The sequence below is a fragment of the Lepisma saccharinum genome, chromosome 20 (assembly GCF_977018435.1).
Source record: "Lepisma saccharinum chromosome 20, izLepSacc3.1, whole genome shotgun sequence".
NCBI classification, from domain to species: domain Eukaryota; kingdom Metazoa; phylum Arthropoda; class Insecta; order Zygentoma; family Lepismatidae; genus Lepisma; species Lepisma saccharinum.
The window spans coordinates 3,988,268-4,011,997 of record NC_139248.1 but is presented as its reverse complement, the minus strand read 5'-3'; the positions used below and the strand labels follow the sequence as shown (position 1 = coordinate 4,011,997).

Here is a 23,730-nt window from a genome sequence, read left to right as displayed (position 1 = left end):
CACTTAAAAGTCCCGTGTAACATAGGTGGTGCTTGGGGCTCAGCCTAACATGTTAAGTGCAGCATAAATATGGAAACGCAGTACACTGTGCAGCCATCAGATATTGCAGTACCTAGTATAGTCTGTGTTTACAGTCGATATGGTGAAGTCTTGATCAGCTGTTGTAAATTGCGAAAGTTCGCTGCATGTTTTGCATTACCGTAATAACAGCAGGAACGGCAAAACATAATGCAATGATCATAAACATATGTGTAAAAAATGAATATTAGGTGGTCATTTTCATGTGAATTCCAAAAATGTTGTATATTAGCAGTTTCACTGTAATTTCGTAAGTAGGATTTGAGTGCATGCAGGTACAGATATATAAAAAAAAACTACGGTTCCAGACTTCCAGGAGAAAATATTGTGTTTGATGCTTGCAAAATTGTATTAAAATGGTGTTCCAAAAAAATTAATGTGTGTTTGCTATAACAAATTTCTTCAACCAAACAACACAATACACAAAATGTACACTATGCGTAACTTGCTTTTTCACAATCCTAATTTGTAATCTTTAAAATTAAAACACGTGTAATATTATTACAAGTTACTTCCATCACAATGGTGTGAATGTAACATTTCAAATAAACAAGTAACGTGTTGTTTCCGAATAATAACTGGAAAAAAAGAATGCACGTACAATTTTTAGCAGTACCCTTAACGTTCATACGTATGTACAAGGAACAATTTCCAAATGGTGGTGTTTTGTAAAAACACACATGCATACAATAATAACCTTGCAAGCAACTACATACCTAATGGTACATAAGACGTAATATCAATCTTTAAAGAAACATATTTTTGCACGTGTGTGATTTTGTATGTTAACTTCCATAACTGGCTAAAAAAAACAAAAGGATACATATTTACTGTTAACAAGTATCCTTACGATGTTGACATCTACGTACAAGCAGTGGCATAGCAAAGGGTGGGTGAAGTAGGTGACCACCCACCGGGGACTCGCATCCAATGGGGTTGGCAAGAAAAATATAAATAGAAGTGAGAAAAAATATGGAAAAGGCTAATTTTTGTAGGCAAAAAATTTTAAAAATTCTGTTTCTACCTGGTTCAAAATTCTAATTGAACATTATTATTTGAATAAATAAGTCAAATCGGGAGGCCGAAAAAGTAAAAATTATCGTTGTATGTCTCATGTGAAACATTTACCCAAAAATTCACGATAACTAGCTTGAATATTTTACCCATATAATCTTCTCTTGAATAAAAAGCAATCTGCCTTGTACTTTTCTTTTACTTCTCTTGACCTTGTCTTCCCGATTATAATAAGTTAACAACAATAAAGCATATCCAACTGCCGGTAAGCAAGTGTGAGTCATTTAAATGCGTTGTTTCCTTCCTTACTACAGCAGGACCCTACCCACCCAGGATTTTTTGAGGGAAGATCTGAAATGAGCTGTTGGATTTATTGAGTTAGGTAGGTTATTTTACGTCTATTTTCTGACACCTATAGCTAATTGCGGCGATGAGTGATGATATAATGAAGGAACACTCATAAGAGCACCCGTGCCCATCCTGGGATTCAAACACGGGATCCATGGCAGTGTAGCACGTTGTGCTAACACACTGTTACGGCAAAATGCCAACGGCAAAAGTAATATGTCCATTACTATTTCATTCACTCCCGTTTTCCACATGTGATGATAATGGACTGAAATAAAAAGACCACTAAGCAGATGTCAACATCAGCTTCGCATCAACAGAATTGAATCGCTTAGAACACCACCAGATGTGAAGTAAAAACATTATGAAAATAGTGATGAGAAATTTGCCTATTATCTTTGCTATTGGCTATACAATTGTAGTTGCAATGTTATGATCCAAAATGACAAGACTGACATGGCATCAGTCATCAAATGTCTAATTATGACCCTTCGATAATTTCTTACATATTTCTCTCACCTAGAAGTTCATTTCTGGAAAAAATTGAATGATGCTTTCGGTCAGTTATTAATTTATATAATTTTCTGTACGGAGTGAACTGATAATTTTAAGCATTGGAAAATATCTCAATGGACAAGACTTTATAATGCAGAAAAAACGGTGTAAATATCTCTTACAGTTTGCATGATCAGGGTGGCTACAAACAAGCAGAAATGAAATTCCCTGACTTTTCCAGGTTTTCCAGGACAAAATTTACATTTTTCCCTGACAATTATAAACTAAACTAAATCGATGTTTTTGCAAATGGAAATAATAAACTCATACACATCCACGTATGGTTTTGCTAAGTACCAATATTATCTTCTATGAAATTGACTTAATTTCTGTATTCTCTATGATTTGAATTCAAACTGCAAAATTGTGAATTTGGAAAGTTATTACAATCCACAAGCTAGGGAAGGATTACGGAATTTTGTCATACGCAGTAAGTTTAAAATAAAATACTTGATTATTTTTAAAGTTACGACTAAATGAGATAAAAGTGAAGAGTGATTGATTAAGAAATACAATTTGCAATTTATCAGTCTCCTTATACATTCTCGGTATTATATGTTGATATTTCCACTAAGGTTTGGAACCCTCTGCTTGCAAGAACCATGAGTGCAGACTCATTTTTCAATGCATAAAGCTACTTCTCTCTTCTCTGTAAAGCAAACAACTTAACTCTTGCATATAAGTGAAACAATTGAATCGAACAAAATAAAGTGTCATATTTCCTTACATTATCAATGGGATTTCTGCTTCAGTACAGTATATCCACGTGAAGTACTGTGAAACTGACAACATGCAGTTATACCATTAATGCTGACGAAAAGGGTATGTAGGTATTAGAAATTTAACGCAAGGAATTTATAGAATTGCATTGTATAGGTACCTGATTTAGCTAACCACACATTAAAACAGGAACACACTAATAATAAAAGCTTCTCAACGTTCATATACGAGGGGCATCCTGTAAAAAGGTTCAATGGTGCCTATATGCAGCACTAGTGGTCAGAGATAGACACACACACATGCAGGCAGGAAGAAGTGGCATGTAGCTGTAATCTGGTACATTTGCAATGCAGCCGTTTCAGGACAGTTCTAGGTTAAAGATTGCAACTCTCAAACAGTCTCCCACCAACTGCGATGTAGCCTACATTGCACGCTCAGAATTTGGCACAGAGCCACCAGCAATTGTGTGAGGTGTGCAGACCAGATGTCGTGAGTGATAGTATGGTCAGACGATGGTGCAGACAATTCACGGAAGGCCAATCGTATGTGCACAACCCCATACAGCTGAGTACACACGGGCCCTTTGCATCACTTCAGGTGAAATATCTTGGACCACTCCCTGTACAGCCCTGGCCTTGAATGTACCGACTTTCATCTCTTTGTTTAACTGAAGAGGTTTCTGGCAGGGCAAGGATTTGACAGCTACACTGCGGTAGAGATAGTTCCAGTCTTTGCTGTCAGACACATATACCATTGGCATACAAAATTTAGTGCCATGCTACAACAAATGCCAGAACAACGGTGGTGATTATGCCGAAAATTAGGTTAGGACTCACTGTTACTAATGCAATAAATTACAACTGATATTCATGTTTTATTTATGCCTAATCGGTAGGGACCTTGATATTTTGTTATTTTTTTCAAATTGTGTATTTTCTTATTTTCTATTTTTTACTATACGGTGTTATTTTTCCCAAAATTCACATTTTCATTTTAGCGCATTTTCTGGCAAAATCTGATATTATACCTTCATGGTGTTTTTAAACTACTGTTTCAAATTGTAAGTCACATGGCTTACGCCTCTTCGTGAGAGTTTGATATCTTGAAAGTTATTTTGGGAAAGTTATTTTCCATACCCCTTTTTTAATTTTAAGGTAAGGATTTTAGATAATAGAATTTTCCCCGTATACACTGAAGGGTGCATAATGACCATAAGTGGCGACGCACCCAAAAAATTAAAATCAATCAATCTCACGTGACAGATACCGATATATTATGGCACCAAAAATTGGCACTATCTTATTTTGGACTTGTTAGTGTTACGTTTCCCAAAATTCGCGTTTATGTTTTAGAAGATTTATCTGCCAAATATACCGAAACTTAATACTCCATTGTGCTTTTAAACTATTATTTCAAATTGTAGGTCACATGGTCTACGTATTTTCGTGACAGTTTGATATGTTGGAACAGATTTTTGAGGAAGTAAAAGTAAAGTGATTCCCTGCACTTTTCCATGAAGGTGTATAGGGGTGTGGAGTTAGGGCCCCACACTTTCTTGATCACGGCTGAAGGTGGGGGTGATGTGATCAGCACCACGCTCCTGGCTACCTTTATCCCTCAAAGTTTCCTCAAGGTACCAGCTTCATATGATGCTGGGTGGGTGCCGGAGCAGTTTGAATAGGTGGGAAACATCCCGGTTCTCCTCCGCAGGGGATTGACCCCGGGTCTCTCGCATAGTAGTCAGATGCCCTAACGACTGCAGCTCCATTATTACTCGCTCGACAAATGCCGATGATGCGCACTTAGCTTGGTAATTCAAAACACATCTCGCGCGACAAATACTGAAGATGTGGCTCCCGTGTGACGGTAGATACGCACTCGATCTCCTGTTAGAACCCTGCCACTTTGCTCTGTGATGCAAATGGTTTTGATAGAAGTTGAAAAAATCGTGGGAAATACATGATTTAATGTGGCTGTCGGAATTATTCCATGTACGTATAACTCTATAGTTTACTCTTGAGTAAAATGTTGGAAAACTGGCATGTTCTATGTACACAAACATGGACTAGAAAAGACAAGAATGTTGGATTTCATGGAATTTTTCGTTGTTTTAGGACATTTCTTTTAAAAAAATTGCTAAAAATGCCAACATTTGGCATTTTATGCCAAATTCGCATTATTTCGATATTTCGAAAAGGCGAAAAATGTGTCCAGACATCACTGCACATTCCTAAACATAACTTCATTGCAATTACAATTTTTCACGGTTTTGGCGTTTGCGAAAAATCAATGTCCCTACTAATCGGAAATTACTTTCTGACCACCCCTCGTATAAATCAGTAGATGGAAAGTGAAAATTTAGCAGGGCTGGCAGAGAAAAGTCAATTCTTGAAGAAAGTGATTTGCTTTTATGATTGAATGAATCGAGTAAATATGATATAAAAACATTTACGTATTTATTATTAGTATTTTATTTCATAATATTGGACATTAACCTTACTCAGTGAGAGATTAATGACCATCTCTCACGAGTTTAAACGGACAGGACAGAGAGTGGCATTAACTTCATTGCAATACTAGTGTTGCAGTAAATTTGAGGTTGCCAATTTTTATAACATTCACCAATGCAGATTTATGTTTCACTTTTTCGTGATAGTATTCAATATATATCACGTTTGGTTGGATTCTTCTTGATATCTAAGAATAGTGCAATGTCATTGTAAACGTATGTTAACTTGTGCGAAACCAGTAATACGTCAGGATGATGAAGGAAAACCTTCGTAAGCACTGCTACATTAAATAATGTGAAGTGAGCCAGAAGAGTAATAAAATTCCAGCAGCATATTTGCAGTCTAAAGCTCTTCTTGTTTATGCATGCGATTTTTGTTGGATGTTGCAGTCCATGCAATTTCTGTCGCATGTTGTAGAGAGATACTTTGTCAGGTGGCGATATTCGACAAAAATCGTATGTATCAATGGAGCCTATTTGTTTCCATGTTCCTTCAGTTTGCCCAACAAAATGCCTTACTACGACGTCCGACAACTATCAGACGGCGCCACCCGCTCTTATTCTCTCCATCTGTTGACAAGTCCCCTTACTGCTCCCATGCGGACAAGAAAAAATGATAATTCAATGCATTTTCCACGTAATATTTAGAGGCTTAACCTTTACTCCCCTGATGATACCATATGGTATCATGGTGGTGATTACGAAATGAATGTGCTTTTTGGACCTTCATACTCTTATGTTTGGGTGGAAACTCTGACACAGGTCTGGAGCAAGCCTGGGAAATTCATATGGATGACCAACATCCCCCTCTCCGCAACATATCCATGCCACATTTCCGAACAGAGTTTCACATTTTGGCTCATTATTCAACTTGTATGGCACCCAGGAACATGAAACATGTTTCAATCTCTTTGGAAACGTCCATTCTTTGAAGAGAATATTAAGGTTTGCGCCTTCTCCCCAAAATAGCGGGAGAAGAGGGGGCAAACTCCAGATTATTTTTTTTTCATTGAAATTCGGTGGTCGCGCCCCCAAACCCCCCTTCCTCGGTTCGGCGTTCTGAGTTGTACACGGTTGCATGCTATGATTTTCTAGCTGCAAAACGAAACTTACCCGAAGTAGAGTGCTCTCATAGTGCCCCAGCAGTTATAACAATTTTCCTCCAAAAATGCAAATTACCTATTTTTCGTAAAAAAATAAAAAATAAAAAAAATCACATTTTGGCTTATTATTCAACTTGTATGGCACCTAAGAACATGAAACATGTTTCATTCTCTTGAGAGTCCATTCTTTGAAAATAAAGTTCGCGCCTTCTCCCAAAAATAGCAGGAAAAGAGGGGGCAAACTCCAGATTTTTATGTTTTTCCATTGAAATTCGGGGGACGTGCCCCCCATGCCCCCCTTCCTCGGTACGGTGTTCTGAATTCTACAGGGTGCATGCGCTGATGTTTTAGCTGCAAAACAGAAGTTATCCGAAGTAGATTGCTCCCATAGTGCCCGAGTTATAACAATTTTCCTCCAAAGAGTGTTCGAATTTAAAATGCCCGCTGAGAAGCCCGGGCGAGAGAAATTTCTCTCTCTCCTCCTGACTTCACTGGTTTCTGGCGCCGTGGTTGTGTTGCGCATAAAAGGGGCCTAAAAGTTGAGGCCGAAATTTACGAACGAAATTTCCTGTTCTCGTGAAGAGTTCCATAACGATAACTTTAAATAAATAAAAAATAATAAAAAAAAATTAAAAAAAGGTCAATGAAGACGAAATTCCCTGACATTTCCCTGAATTTTTTTGACACCTCAAATTCCCTGACTTTTCCCGGTTTTCCAGGTTTTCCAGGTCTGTCGCCACCCTGATGATATACATTTCCAAAGTTTTGGGTTGTACAACTTTTGTAACACTCTGTATAAGATGTTGAGCATCACAGTATTCAAAACATCACTAAATTATTTGAGAAAGCAGGAAATGGGGTGTTGAGGGACAAAGGGTATGAAATTGTTACTAAATCTATGGAATGTTCACAATGTTGATGATGATAAAAAAAAAAAATGCTAACTTACGCTGTACTGCAATTTGAACTTAGAAATTTTTAGTCGCCATTGCGACCTGGCGACTGGAATATTTCGAGCCCTGGTCATGTGATATATCTAATTAAAGCTTATACCAAAAGCAACAATTTGGTTTTCATCCCAACCTTCTAGCTTGATTTATGAGTTTTTTGTGATTGTGCTATTGTGCAAATTGTGCTATTTTTCATATTTTAGAGGGCTCTAACTAGAAAAGTACAACAAATAAAAATCTGAAATTTTGCAGTTTTTCCTACCTTAGGTAGTACCTGATGAGAATTAAGTATGAATAAAATCAGAGATGGTCACGTTCAAAATTGACCAAAATTTGGTTTACTTGACATGGAATGGACCAATGTCTAAATGTGAGATAACCCCCCCCCTTAAAAAAAAAATAACATTTTCGTAACATGACTGCAGTCTGAAAAAAAGTTGTGACAGGAATTAAAAAGAATGCAGTCGAAAGTCGGAAAACAAAGAAATACAATTTAAGGCAAGTGAAGTTACATGGTTACGCAGTATCCTTACAGCCTTGATAAGTATGTACAAGGAACAATTTCTGAAAGATGTTATGTTTCATAGATACAAAGAAAATGCACCAATGTAATAACCTTGCATGAAACTGCATGACTGAAGATGCATAAAACGTGAACCCTGAAGGCTTTTTTCTCTTTCTTAACATTGACATGCAATACACATGATCTTTTATTTCATTTTTCAAAATTACTGGCCAAAAAAGGACAACAGCTTGTTCGTATGTACAAGGTATATTTTCCGGGTGGATATTAGTGTGGGTTGTAAACAAATATGTACATTCTTGCACTGCACTTGCAATGCATATAACCTTGCACGAAACCACATATCTGAAAATATATACAGCTTGGACAATTTTTTTTTCATTTTAAAATTGAAACACGCGTACATACTACAGTACTTCATATTACAATTTGATTATTTCTTTTGTGCTAAGATGATAGTAATTCCCAAAATGAACCTCACACATAGAACCGTTGATTAACGAATGATTATTTTTTATTTTATTGTGCTCTCCGAATTTGTTTCGAATACCAAGAATTAATTTTTATTTGCATCGTTATTACTCAGCCAACTTTCAATATTAACCTTGCACAAAAGCTGCATTATAATAAAGAAGAAATCTATAAGATGGTTAACGTTGAAAATAATGATATTCGCTGAAGAAGTGGTTGCAGATTAACATATTATTAACAAAAACCAATGACAATTCATAAGAGCAGAATAGAAAATTGTGCTTCTCATTCCATATATTTACAGATTAAATGTTAAGTATCCCCGAAATGCCTGAATTTCCTTTATTTTCTTCTTTTTCACATTGGTACTTACGTATTCTGCATTCCTAAGGATTCTTGAAGGTGACATTTCATTTTTTTCACGGAAATAATCTATATTTTCGATGTATGAAGTAACACACTAAATGGCGGTCACAGTTTCACTACCGTAGTCGGCATGTAGTCTTTCCACCCCACTCCACCAAAAAAATACCTACGTAGCCCCACAAACCATTGACGCATAGCCCCACGAACCATTCATACATAGCCTCACGAACCTTTTCCGGTAAGTTTAGGTTAGGTAGGGTAACGTATAGGTTACAATAGTTAAAAATTGGTTTCGAAAAAAAATGCGTAGCCCAACACACCATTCTCGCATAGCCCAACGAACCATTGACACACAGCCCCACGAACCATTGACACACAGCCCCACGAACCATTGACACAGCCCCACAAACCATTGACACAGCCCCACAAACCATTTATGGAAACGTACCTTCTTCAGTTACAAAAACACGTGTTTGGAAACACTGACCGGGATTGACTGGGATTACGTCATCACACACAGGCTACATCCACCTGGAAGTATATGGATGCAAGAGCTTTCGTGCATCCGTCTCACATTTATATCAAGAAATAAATGATTTACCGGCAAAATTGAATGAACAATGCGAGAAAACACTTCCCAGAACTTCCACAATTCTAAAGAAACTGCATTCGGTAAGTAATTTCTCCTGTAAATTTGAAGAAATGCATTTCGGGGATACTTGAATTTTACCATTTACAGAAACTCTTGATATGTCACCCTTGCACTAGAAATTTTAAGAATTTAATGCATTTGTTTCAACTTCATCAAATTTTGTTCATTGTTTAGTATTTTAAAAAAGCAGCAGTTTGTCATTCTGAAAAATAAGTCTAGGAATATTCTTTTTGCATTTTGTTATTTGGAGTAGGTGAAAAATAATTAGAAAAGTTTGTAAGAAGAGCTCCCTACTACTACGAAAAGTTTATGGGTTCTATTGTATAACATATTTTTGGTATTAAATGAGCTTACGGCACATGCATTACCTACTTCGATCAGCTGTTTCATTCAATAAATATTCCTATTTTTAACATATTTTCAATTTAAAAAAGCATGCATATCAAAATTATAAGCAGAAATTAACACGTCGTTAGGTTAGGCAGTTCAGATTTAGGGCTATTACCATTAAAATTACTTCTGTAAATACTTGCCACTGCCTTATATGTAATTTCTGGTCTTCAGCATTTTCTGCTATTCTCACTGCCTGGTGACAATAGTAGCATTTCTAATTTAAAATAACTTTTAAGTAGTAAGTTCAGCAACACTGTCAATGAATATAATTTAAGATGAGACAATGTTATGGTTTGATTCAAGGATTTAATTTGGCTGGTGATAATAGTCACATCCAAAATAATAAGGGCATGATCCTTTCAAAATGTTGTGAACACAGCATAATGGGATATTTTCACCAGGTGTTGGCATGGCACAGGGCTCATTTCACCTGCAACTACATACATGTTGTTTTAAAGTTTGTCATTGCTGTTGAATATACACTGGTCAAAACAATTACTGGAGCAAGCAAGAAATCCCAAAACCAAAGTTGGAAAGTCAAAAGTAGCAATGTATGTTGATGAAGTGAGTGTGTCCTCAACCAGTACAATTCCTTTGTGATGAATCATCAGCATGAAGAGCTCTCTAGTGACACCATAAGGCACGTGGCAGAATTTGTGATATGAGGAACCATCACAAGGTCACTTGGGAACACCGGTTGTTTGGTGCTGGCAGACCGTAAGTGCAGGTGGGATTCAGTTGAGTAGTGTTGAATAGGAATGATGGCAGAACAACACGATTTAGGGGAATCTAGCGCATGGAGAGCCATTGGGAGGATGGAAGCAGGGCAAACACAACGTGAGGTGGCTGCAGCCCTTGGTGTGTCATGCAGTGTCATTTCCAGATTGTGGACACGATTTCAACAGACAGGTACAGTACGAAGGAGGCCTGGGCAAGGTCGCCCACGTCAACAACAGTGAGGGAAGACCGGTACTTAGCATTGTCGGCTCGCAGGAATAGGCAGCAAACTGCAACTGACTTGCAACGCGGCCTTGTTTTGGCAACAGGACGAAGAGTCTCGGGCCAAACTGTACAAAATCGCCTGCAGGAAAGGGGTCTTTATGCAAGAATACTAATGGTGTGTGTCCCTCTGAATGCCCAACACCATAGGGCCCGCAGACAGTGGGCTGTGGAACATCGTGAGTGGGGACATGGAGAGTGGAGTTCAGTTCTCTTCTCGGATGAGTCGCGTTTCAGTCTCCAGTCAGATAATCGACGCATTCTCATCTGGAGGGAACGTGGGACTCGCAATTATCCCGCACATGTGCGCGAAGTGTCTCAGTATGGTGGCGGTGGCTTAATAGTATGGGCAGGGATCAGTGTTGGTCGACGTACCCCCCTGCACATTATCCGGAATGGTACTTTGACAGCCTTACGGTACCGGGATGAGATCCTCAGGCCTCATGTTGTCCCAATGGCTGCAGATATCGGTGATCATTTCATTTTTGTGGACGATAATGCCCGACCTCACCGAGCACGTCTGGTTGACGCCATGCTACGGGATGAGGGTATCAAACGAATGGTATGGCCAGCATCCTCCCCAGTCTTGAATTCCATTGAACATGTGTGGGACACACTCGGAAGACGCATTGCTGCTCAGCCAGCGCCACCTACAACTCTGCAACAGTTGGAAATGGCCCTTCTGGAGGAATGGGTGAATATCCCGCAGGCTGTCGTTGATAACCTTATTGGTTCCATGCAAAACAGATGTGCAGCTGTCATAGCAGTTCATGGCGACCATACGCCTTATTAGAGGTATGGATCTGTTGCGTATCTGTCCATTTCTCTTGTCTTATCACCGTGCTGTTCTCCTGATTTTGTGCAGTACCTTGCAGAAATCACCCCTAGAACTCTGTTGTGCTAATGACTCAATAGACATGTATTGTACTGGTTGAGGACACACTCACCTAATCAAAATACATTGCTACTTTTGACTTACCAACTTTGGTTTTGGGATTTCTTGCTTGCTCCCCTAATTTTTTGACCAGTGTATGTTTTGCATGTATGAACTGCCTAACCTAACGACGAAAGCATTTAGGAACGTAACAACCTTCATACTTATGTCACATGACATATTAGCAGCACATATCAGAACTTGAGGTATTTTTCAAACTCTATCACGTGCAAAAAAAAAGTACATCATGCACATTTTAAAATCTGGTGAAAATACCTCAAAAGCTAGATTCACCAGCTGGTGAAGATAGTCACTCCGTATTATTTTAGGCTGCCCACCTTAATATTACTTTAGGTTAGTTGGTCTTTTTGAAGCAGATTCATAAATGAAAGGTTGCATCTAGTGTCTGCACTTTCCCCACTTATTCAAGCCAATCGTAAACTTCGTAACAAATATAAATAATAAATACACCTGAAGAGATTTGTTGTGATGTCAATTCACATTTCTACAAATGAAGATTGACGAATGCATCAAGGACTCACCTAAAAAAAGTACAGAACATCAGGGTGGCTACACTAAGACCATGATAAAATTCAAGTATAATTCCCGGTTTTCAAGGCAAATTTTCAAAAAATTCAAGGCCACAAGCAGATGTTTTCTCTATTTCAACCTTGCATATTAACGCCTATCAACACCCACACACATGCACTCAAAATCACAAACTTATGTCTGGGGGGGGGGTACCAGGATAAATGTCCCAATAATAATAATAATGACAATTATGACTATTATTATTAGTAGTAGTAGTGTAAAAGACGTTATCATCCTTGTAAATTATACAAAAAGGGGGATAGAAGTTCGTGTTAAAGCATTTGTGTTGGAACAAACGATTTTAAACATTTTTTTAAAAAAAACGTTCAATTTTACATTATTCATTACATAATCAATTCATCCACCTCATAACAAACCAACAGCAAAAATTATATAAATTGCCTCAAATGTGCACGCTCCTTTTCTTCCCAATAATTGGTCATACATTTAAGACAAAATCCATTAAGAAAAGTCTTATTTCTCTCTCTGGTAATTTACAGTGCATTACAGAAAACAATCATATTGTGCGTGAAGCGAACAAGGAAATTTGGTATGATTTTACAATACCGGACCCTTCTCCAATTTCGTATACTCAATGATTTTGGGCTCCTAATCACGAATCTGCAGTTAATATTTGGTGGTCACGTTTAGAATTTCGAAAAAAAGGGGGTCCGTGATCGCAACCGACAATGCACGATTGCTCATTATTTACCAGAAGAGGTAATTGTCTGTTATATCGGAGACACATTTCTATCGAATATTTTCAGTTTTAAATGGTTCGCACTTACCAATTGTGTATTGCGGAACATAGTTGAAGGTGCGATTATGCTTTTTACAGGAAAATAACTTCGATTTTTCACATTACGAGTAATTCTTTTGGGTCCTTTCTTCCGTTGCGGAACATACAATATGGCGCGCACAGATGTGCATCATAGCGGGTCGTGCTTGTGTTTTGTCGATTTGGAGTGGGGTATGCAGTGTGTCAACATTCTTAATAGAAAAACAACTACTTTCGTGTTCATTATGTCATCACAAACCATTCCCGACAGACCCAAAAACCATTCACGATAGCCCCACGAACTATTTCCGGCAAGGTTAGGTTAGGTTGGGTTAGGTTAGGTAAGCATAGTTAAAAAATAAAATAAATAAAATTCTGGTAAAAAAGGCATGTTTGGAAACACTAGCGAGACCACATTACTTTCAACGCTTGCGCCATCTGCAGGTACATAATGGACGGCATAATGTTGTCGCTTTGCATAAAATGCAACTTTATTATATCAAAAGTGCTTATTTCTTGTTGTGCAGTATTCTACGGTGAGAAAATACCTCCAAGAACTTTCAAAATACTACAGAAACTCATTTCCGTAAGTAGTTTCTTCTGTAAAAATGAAGAAATGTGTCTCCGATATAATAGACATTTACCCTGGAAGATTTTGTTTCTAGTACTCAAAAAAAGAAATGTAATTTCTATCCTACTTCTTATACTCGCAAAATACGTAGTCCCGATGAAAAATAACATGTGAAGGTAATGTGTTGAAATTGTTATTTAACGTGTAGAAGTTGTGAAATAAGCTTTTCAATTACCGGGATCGTTCTCGGTATACAATAATGTAAACCATGTTTGTTGCGAATCACTTCACGCAAGAATGGCGGAAGTTGGTAATCTGTGTGGTGTGAGGAAGATTGCGACTTTGAAGGTTGGAAATAAAGTTCCTTCTTTCGTAAATTTTTCTTAGTAAATTTTACGTGGGTACATATTAATAATACAGGCCATTCGTTCATATTTCGTGTATTCAATATTTTAGGACACTCGATCACGATTTTGTAGTTATAATTTGTCGCTCAAGTGCTACAAAACAGATTTTTTTAGGGTGCCCCGCACACCATTCAGCATAGCCCCACACACCATTCATGGTAAGGTTAGGTTGGGTTCGGTTAGGCAAACATAGATACAATTTGGGGTCGTAATTTCGTTCTTTCAGTATTGGAAACACGTAAATAATGAGCAATCGTGCATTGTCGGTTGCGATCACGAATCCCCTTTTTTTGCAAATTCAACATGTGAGCACCAAATTTTAACTTAGAACTTAGATTCGTGTTTTGGAGCCTTAAATTAGTGAGTATGCAGAATATGAACAAAATTGGAGAAGGGTCCGCTATTGTAAAATCGCTCCAAAAATTTTTAACCCATTATTTTTGCAAACTGAAAACACTATCTGATTTAATAGGGTGCAAATAATTTTGCAAGGAACCATGGCATTCTCTCTTTTACAACTTTTATCATTTAGATTGTTCGGCATCCAGTACAGACTCCCACCACTCCTTAGTTACGGCTCTGAACTTGACGAGACTAAGAAAAGCAGGTATTGAGAGCGAAGCGACGGAGAAAATTTTATGAAAATATATTTTTATTTGTAGAAAATTTGAAACCGAGGGAGATAATTGCCCCTCTGGAGGTGCCCTTGGCCATCAATGTTTGCCCCCTTGCCCTCCTTAGAATTGATTTCCATTCAAGGTTGGGGGAGGGGGGTGATGCCCACCTGCCCCACTGTGGTTGCACCACTGATATGCACACACAAATATAGTAACAATATGAAGTGTCTGTGTGATTCCAATGTATCCAAAAAATTCTAATTTAATTTAATGGTAAGTATATTTAAAACATTTAATTTGTGGTCCTTAGTTTACATTTGCTATTTTACATATTCAGACTCGAAATGCATCTACAAACACAAGTCACGCAAATGTTATGGTATATATTCTAACCTGCGAAAAATTGTTCACTGTGTAAGAATTTCAAACTCAAATTTAACTAATCATCTTCAAGAAATCTTATCTTGCAATAATCTTCAGTCTGTCAGATTGCTCTACATAGGACAGTAACAAAGTAAACAGATAGAGAGAATTCAGTTTTATTTTTCACACAATATTATTTTCCTTCATCGATAAAAATAAAAAATCAACTGAAGATCTCGCCTCAGGGCATTTATCAATACGTATAAATTCAATAGGATTTGGATAAAACAGTTGCAATTTTTCATGTCTACAGAGAAAAATTCAAGCAGAATTCACGCATAATTCCCGGTGAGTAGCCACCCTGAACATGCATTCGTGGGTATGAACAAAAATCTAGAAACTGCATTAATAAAACATCTTGCACACTTAAGATATTAAAACTGTTATAACGTGAAAATAGGTCTCCTATAAGATGTTATTTAATAGTTCTCCAATTAAATATAACCAAATTTTGGAATAACACAACGTATCAAGCTCACTGTGTCTACCAATTTTTGAGCTTAAGTTTTGATGTAAGTCAATATGTGCAATAGTTTATCAATCGCAATCACAACATGACAAACGAAGTGGTCAAAAATAGTTTTACAACCATTATACTGTAAAGATGAACTAGAAACGTGTGTATAGAAACGGTGTAAGATAAAATTACTGCCAGTTTTTCAAATAAGCTTCTGCCAACGTATATCTTGGCAAAAGCCGGTGAACTCATTTACAAACATTTCATCATAAAAATCGTCTCCTAAACCTGCACAAAGAGAATAATATAAAGTAGGTTCAAAATAATAACACTTTTCGCAATTAACTTTAAAATTATTAATGATTTTTTACAATCAAGTTCCAATGCAAGATAGACGCTTGCCAGTAACACAATATGGCACCGGTTGAAAACTAACCTTGACTGGTAAACAAGAGGAAATTTTGGAATGGAGCAATCTAATTTCTCCTTCTCCTTCAAATATGTCTATTTTTGCTCTCTTGTCCAGAGAACACAATCGACACAACTCCGCCACTTTTTTCGGAGGCATTGTTACAATTATAAGTCCTTGATTTTAACACCACCACGTTTTTTCTTCGACATTTACATTCACACCCAAGTACACAAAGAAGATCTAACATCCGGGAACTCAACGATGTTGCCACATTTAAGTGAGTACAATTTCCCTTTCCTACATAAATTTCCTTTTTCATACAAAATTTTCCCTTCATCTCACAAAATTTTGGTCTTATTCCTCCATTTTATTACTATTGAGTATTGGCTCATATAAAAAAGTATAAAAATACTAGGATTAAAAAAAACATTAATGATACCATATAGTACACATATATATTGCGAAACATATGAAATATGAAAATTCTCACCTTAACATTAACTCTGCTACAAAAATAATTTTAAAAAATTGATAATGGAAAATTATTGATTGTCCCAAACGAAATTTAAAAATATTCATTACATCAGTGAAAAATGACGCGATGAAAGAAAGTGAAAAATGTATTTCACACTTCAAAAGAAATTGAATCAATATATGAGGAAAATTTACTCAAATGTCCATGTAATTTAATATTTTTCACATGGAATGTTGTCTGTTATTGTTTTATTTTTCATTCCAGCTGGATTTCCTTGCCCAGGGGGAAATTTTGCTTCAAGCGAGAACACTCCGAAGTTTCCATAAAATTTCCCTTTTATTAAGAATAATCCCTCGCTTTTTGCAAAACATTTTTTCGGGGTGGCGCAGCAAAAGCTGTAAGCATAGCATCAAAGAGGCATAGCATAAGGACGAACAACTTTTCTTGATAACGTTTTGCTCATTTTGGACCTCCACGATGGCGTCCTATAATCAAGGGGACTCAGGAAGTGATTTATCCACACCCCAAATTTCCTCAACACACCCTAAATTTTTCAGAAAGGCCCAAGTTATGGTCATTTTGCGTTAAGATTTTGGCCGAGTCTGCTGCCACGCACGTGTCAGCAGTAAGAATAAGCTTCAAATTTGCTCCTGCCACGTAATTCATCTGCTAAGGGGATGTTACAAATCTTAAGAACAGATTGAGACGAGAGAAATGCAAGTTTATGATTAGTGGGAATGAATGTACAGGTAATGTAGACCCTTTTTCTTTAGAAACCTTTTAGCGATATTATTTTAATGCTAACAGAACCTAACCTAACTACGAGAGCATTTAGGTTTATATTAGAATAATACTAAGGAACAAAATCTTAAAGAAAATTTGTGAAAGTAATCGCTACAACTTCACAGTATGTGTTACAGACGTAATTGCATGCATAGCATGATGAAATCACGATAAGACAAAGACCGAGTCTGCTGCCACGCGCATCTTTTTTGAGGTTCCAGCAGAAAAAGAACGTGGCAGCAGACACTGCCTAAGATTTACCCTTACAACCCCCCCCCTCCCCCCCGCACGGAAGTTCTGGATAAACCCTTGCCCTTGGCCTCAGGAGCCAGGTTTGATCACTGGTGGAGACACATTGCACAGTTGTTCAGATTCAGCTTGAAACCGTAGGTCTAGTCCCGAGAGGCTTATCTGATCATAAAATACTAAATCATAGGCGCCGACTCCATGGGGCATGAGAGGGCTCGAGCCCCCCCCCCCCCCAATGTTAACGATGTGGGGCAGGGCCCCCTAATAATTTTGCTTAAGAGGATCTAATGTATTGTTTTGCTTCTCTTGTAAAGTTTACTCAGAATTGTGCCACATGAACTTAACTTTAAATATACATTTGAAATGTTCTAGCCCATCAATTTGGGGGTTTGAGACCGCTGAACCATTAACTTTGAGGGGGCTATGACCAGAGACAGCAAAACATGACTTATTACTATATACTAAGTGTGTAATTATGAGTATTGTTAAAATTTTTACTAAAAAGAGTTTCAAAAGACGATGTGCATGAACTAGGGTAGTGGATGGGACGTTTGGGCTACAAATGGCTGTAACATGACATTCAGAACGAGATCATTGATAGAGTAGAGGCGGCGAATGTGGAATGGTCGGCAAAAGTGGAATACCATGATATTTACAACTACATACGTCTACCATCTATCGGGGTAGTTTAGAACCATCACACGGTATGTACAGATGGCAGCACTGAAGCAACCCCCGCCATCCAGTGTGAATGTTTGCTGACAGAGCACATAAAGCTGTTTTGAAGGGAGCGGACTTTTTTTTCGTTACCGTCGTTTCGTACACACAAAGCAAACACAAGGTAAGATTTCTGCAAGTGTTCTATGTGACATTGTTCACCAATGTCGTAGCTAAATAAGCATTGTCAATTAGGTGTCCTGGAAGTTTCAGGTATTATCTAATTTAAGATTAAAAAGGAAAAGTAGTTAGCGGGTAATGTGGAATAGGTGAGGGTGGTTAATGTGGAATAGTATTCCACATTACCCTCTCTTTTTCAGCCCTTGATACAATTTGTTAAAATTACATTTTCATATTTTTATGACTTCCTGCATGCAGTTATAAGGTACAGCTAAATGGCAGAGAATGTTTATCATGTTGTGGGGGGGGGGGGGTTCAAGACACCCTCAAAATTTCTGCAACTCGTTAATGAGAACATTTTTGGCAAATATTCCCTCGACATTGATTGATTGATTGATTTAGTTTATTTTACTTCGCGTTTTGTGCCTCTTGGCTAATTTGCGAAGATGGGGATGAGTGATAAAATGATGAAATTGATGAATGGACATTCACAAACAACCAAGCCCGACCGGGATTCGAACCCGGGACCCTTGGCGTCGCAGCGCGATGTGCTAACCACTTCGCCACAGGGTCGGGCCTCGACATTGATCTTATTATGCGGCAGCCATTCCTTCTTCAGCCCTTATTAATGTTTTTATTGCGAAATTAGATTTTCCTAAACCCTTGCAGAAAAGAAAGTTGAAATTGTGCCCATGTTAAGATAGAATAATTACTGTAAATGTATTATGACAAAAAATCCTATATTAAATCTGCATATTTAATGCTCAAAATGGTCTTTTTATATTTTGAAGATTTACAGACCCTCCCAGAATGCCGAAAGGAGGGGTAAAGCAGAAGAAGTGGGACCCAGAGAAAATAACGCAGGCAGTGACAGCAGTCAGGCAAAAAGAAATGGGATTTCTGCGTGCCAGCAAAACATATGATGTTCCACGGACCACATTATTTCGATTAGTTAGAGAACATTCTGACAAATCTGCAGATGACGCTGCAAGAATACGTGTAGGTCGAAAGCCAATCTTCTCTCCAACCATGCAAAATGATATTGTCAGTTATGTCTTAGAAATAGAATCTCGTTACTATGGACTCACAAAACGTGACATTTGTTCAGTTGCTTATCAATTAGCTGTTCAAAATAATATGAAGCATCCGTTCTCTGTGGTAAGAGAATGTGCTGGTAAAGACTGGTTTAGATTGTTTATGAAAAGACATAAAGATGTAGTGACTCTTCGAAATCCCACTGGAACCTCATTTGCGAGGGTAAATGCCTTCAGTCGCGAAAACGTGGCTAAATTTTTCAACAACTTGGAATATGCCTACAAGAAGTTCAATTTCCCCCCTGACCGTGTGTATAACGTAGATGAGAGTGGACTTACTGTGGCGCAAACCAAACAGGACAAAATCATTGCATTAAAGGGGAAAAGACAGGTGGGTACTCTGACATCCGCTGAGCGAGGATCACTAATAACTGTAGTAACATGTATGAGTGCGGGTGGTTCCCTCCCATGTTAATTATTCCACGGAAAAATGAAAATGTTCAACTGATGAAATATGCACCTCCAGGTTCCATCGTAGCGTACCATCCCTCAGGCTGGATTCAACTCTCAATATTCACTAACTGGTTTCGTCACTTCATCAGTAAAGTGAAGCCAAGCAAAGATGACCCAGTACTCCTCATACTTGATTGCCACTACAGTCACACCAGGAATATTGAGGTTATTGATCTAGCTCGGGAAGAATCTGTTGTTATAATTTCTTTGCCACCACACTCGACACATAAGCTACAACCTCTTGATAGAACATTCTTGGGCCCTCTGAAGAGATATTACAACGAAGAGTTGAGATTGTTTCTCCGTAACCATGGGAGAAGAGCAACTCATTTCGACGTAGGAGAACTCTTTTCCAGAGCTTACTTACGTGCTCAGTCGGGCGAGATTGCTGTTAATGGATTCAAATGCACAGGGATTCACCCCATGAATCCAAACGTTTTTAGGGATAGTGATTTCATTAGAGCTACCAACACAGCCAGTAATGACGTCTCTCTACCTCCTGATAGTGTTAATCCACAACCATCCACATCTTCGCCAACTGAAATCCCACACCGCCTGTACAGGAAACAACTTCACCAAGTGAAAAGTCTATAAATGCTGTCTACACTCGCCGATCAACTCAACCCAACCATGCAGTAACACCATGGGATATATCTCCAGTTCCAACTACAAGTAATGCACAATCCAAGAAGGGAAGCAGAACCACTTCGTCAACTGTACTCACACGAACGCCTTATAAACATTCTCTACAACACTCTTTTCATGAATCAGAAAAGATGAAGTCAAAGAAAAGCAACTCGTGCAAGTGATGTATCTTCAAAGAATCAAATCAGTGTGAAGGGAAAGGAAAAGATGAAATGGCAAAATCCAGAACGCAGCGTGGCAAGAAGCAGGAAGACATTGCAAGTACAACAAGTGAATCGACCATTGAAAGTGATGGAATCACCTCTGATCATTGTAGTGTGATTGGTGAAAGTGTAGGTCCGAGGAACCCAGACACTGAGTGCTTGTTCTGTGGAGAGAATTGGTCGACTGATGGTCCAGGCAGTAAGTGGATCCAGTGTTTATTGTGTGAATTGTGGGCCCATGAGCTCTGTAGTGCATCAGAGGGAGATGTGTTTATTTGCGATTATTGCAAGTAAATTTGTAGTTTTTCATTTAACTGCATAACGAATATCGAATTAACATAAATGTACAGAACAATAAGGCTAAGTGTCAAAGTTGTGTAATCTCTAATTATGAGGGTAATGTGGAATACTGTATTCCACATTACCCCCCACTTTCATTTTGTTGATATTTCGCACTTTATTCACTAATGTTTTTCTTCTTCAAAAGCACATTAATTATTTCAAGTATTCTGAGTGTTTTTTTGAAAAAGGAATGTGTATTGTATTTTTTGTTGAACTTTCATATAAAAATGTGCACAAATAAAGTAATTATAGTTCAAAACAAAAACGGTATTCCACATTTGCCGCCAAGGGAGATCTGTTTTGCGATCCGTGGTAGCAGATATTAAAAGTCGGGAATATTTTGCTATTATGGTTGACGAAACTTGTGACATATCCATCCGTGGACAATTAATATTCTGCATTAGAACTGTGAATAAAAATTTTGATATTTTTGAGGAATTCATGGGCTTTTATGAGATTCCGAACACTGAGGCCAAAACTTAAAAAAGGGAGAGAGTGTCATTCATTAATTTCTTTCAGTGATCAGAGCCCCCCCCCCAATAGACATAAGAACAATTTTTTATAACCAAAACGCCCCGGGTCCTATATCCACTAGAGTCACTTTCGGATCACTCAGGTCCTCAGCGCCACGCACCGCTTGCAGCGCCGGTTTTTACGCCACTCACTATATCGTGTCCCAGCTAACTGTAGAGCAGGGCCGCGCAAAGGGTGCCCACAGGGGGTTTCATGACGCCCCTGCGTCATGGGAATTTTTGGAGGGGACAAAATGTTATACCAATTCTATATATATTCACACAAAAATGGGGGGGATCGCATCGTTTGATTGACTTGTTACTAATTTTTAGTTTTGGTTATTATGTTCAGTATATCTACCTACCTGTGGCTGATCGCGGCGATAGGGTTGAAATGAAACACCACCTCTTATGCCTTTAGAATCGGTTTGGATGGCATTAATACAAGGTTAGTGGAGCAGACAAACTGTGCAGAATAAGGTTGACTAACAATGGTAGTGAGTCTAAAGTATCTAAAGTAACACCATTAAGCCTTGTTTCCATTATTATGAAAAAATATAAATATGCTGACCAAGGCAGTAATTTATTTTATTAAAAACATAAACTAAACGTAACGTTTCAACCTTCTAGCAAGGTCTTCATCAGCAACTTTTGTACTTGATACAGAGTCTGATGAAGACCTTGCTAGAAGGTTGAAACGTTACGTTTAGTTAATGTTTTTAATAAAATAAATTACTGCCTTGGTCAGCATATTTATATTTTTTCATCTAAAGTAAACATATATTGCTTAAATATGTCTGTATTATACAGTGACACAACTACAGGGGGGCCAGGGGAGTCATTGCTCCCCCAACCTTCGACAGAAGTCAATTCTAGGGTAGCAAGGGGATCACAGAGGAGCAATAACCCCCCTTCGATTTCAAATTTTATGCAAATAAAAATTCATTTTGTAAAATTTTCTTGCTTACTTCGCTCGCATTATCTGCTTTTCTCGTTTTCCTCAAGTTCAGAGCTGTAGCTAGAGGCGGCGGGAATCGGCCATGGGCGCCGAATGATCTAAAAAAAAGTTGTAAAAGAGAGAAAGAGAGTCCAGTGAAATTATTTGCGCCCAATTATATCAATATTGTTTTCAATTGCAAAAAATTGACCTAAAAATTTTCTTGCTCGCATCGCTCGCATTATCCTTCTTTTCTGTAATGTAATGTATTTAAATAATATGTGTTGTATATTTGTATTGAATAAGCTTTCAATACGTACACAATTTAGTGTAAACTTGTTGCATATGTATTTTCTATTTTATGACGCTCCATCTTGCATATGTGTAAAACATATGTTGTACATGAAAGTTACACATGTATCTTCGGAATTCATTTATCATTCATTTTCTGCCATTCAAAAATACAGTTTGTATGCTTGATTTCTATTATTAGCTAATGTGAAATTGACGGTGTTGAAAAAATATTTCAAATCGTTTGTTCCAAGCAAATGCTTTAGCACCGATTTCTACCCCCTTTTGCGTAATTTATGACGATAATAACGTCTTTGATACTACTACTACTACTGGTATTAATAGAAGTAGTAGTAATAATAATAAAGCCATTATTAATGTTATTGTTATTATTATTGGTACGTTTATCCTGGTACTTGCCCCGTCCCCCCGAGACAAAAAATTGTGCTTGCACCTCTGGTATTATATTTTTTCGCAAATTTTGTCTGACAAAAATAATTTGAGTAATTAATTCGGCATAAACGGGTGGGAATGTTCTGCCTTTTTGAGGCCCCTAAAAGGGCCTCGCGTCCCATGGGGTTGATACGAAAATGTAATAAATACGTAGAAGTGAGAAAAAAATATGGAAAAGGTTATTTTTTGTGGGTAATAAAATTCAAACATTCTGTTTTTATTTGGTTTTAAATTCTAGTTAAACGTTATAATTGGAATGAATAAGTCAAATCAGGGGCGTAATATACAGGCAGGGTCCTAAGCCTATGGGAGCCACAAAAAAGTCAAAAATTGTCCTCGAATGTCTCATGTAAAACTTACTCAAAAATTCAAGATAACTTGCTTGGACATTTTTACTCATTTATTCTTTTCTTGAATAAAAAGCACACTGTCTTGTATTTTCTTATTTCTCTTGACCTTACACTTCCGATTATAATACGTTAACAATAAAGTACCTCCATCGTCCACGAAGCAAGTGTGACTCATTTAAATGCTTGCGTTGTTTCCTTCCTTCCTATAGCAAGCCCATACTCAGCATTTTTAGGG

The 23,730-nt window shown here is 37.7% G+C and overlaps 1 protein-coding gene across 3 annotated transcripts in view; it reads right to left on the bottom strand.

The window, feature by feature from the left end:
- The window catches only part of LOC146003656 (uncharacterized), a 174,007-nt gene extending 157,902 nt beyond the window's left edge, over positions 1-16,105 (bottom strand). For all 3 annotated transcript variants that reach the window (XM_083142007.1, XM_083142010.1, XM_083142009.1), the window contains exon 1: positions 15,896-16,105. In XM_083142007.1, the coding sequence (XP_082998133.1) occupies positions 15,896-16,027 (132 nt within the window). In that variant the 5' untranslated portion in view covers positions 16,028-16,105. The remainder of the gene's footprint in view (positions 1-15,895) is intronic.
- Positions 16,106-23,730: the final 7,625 nt, after the last annotated feature.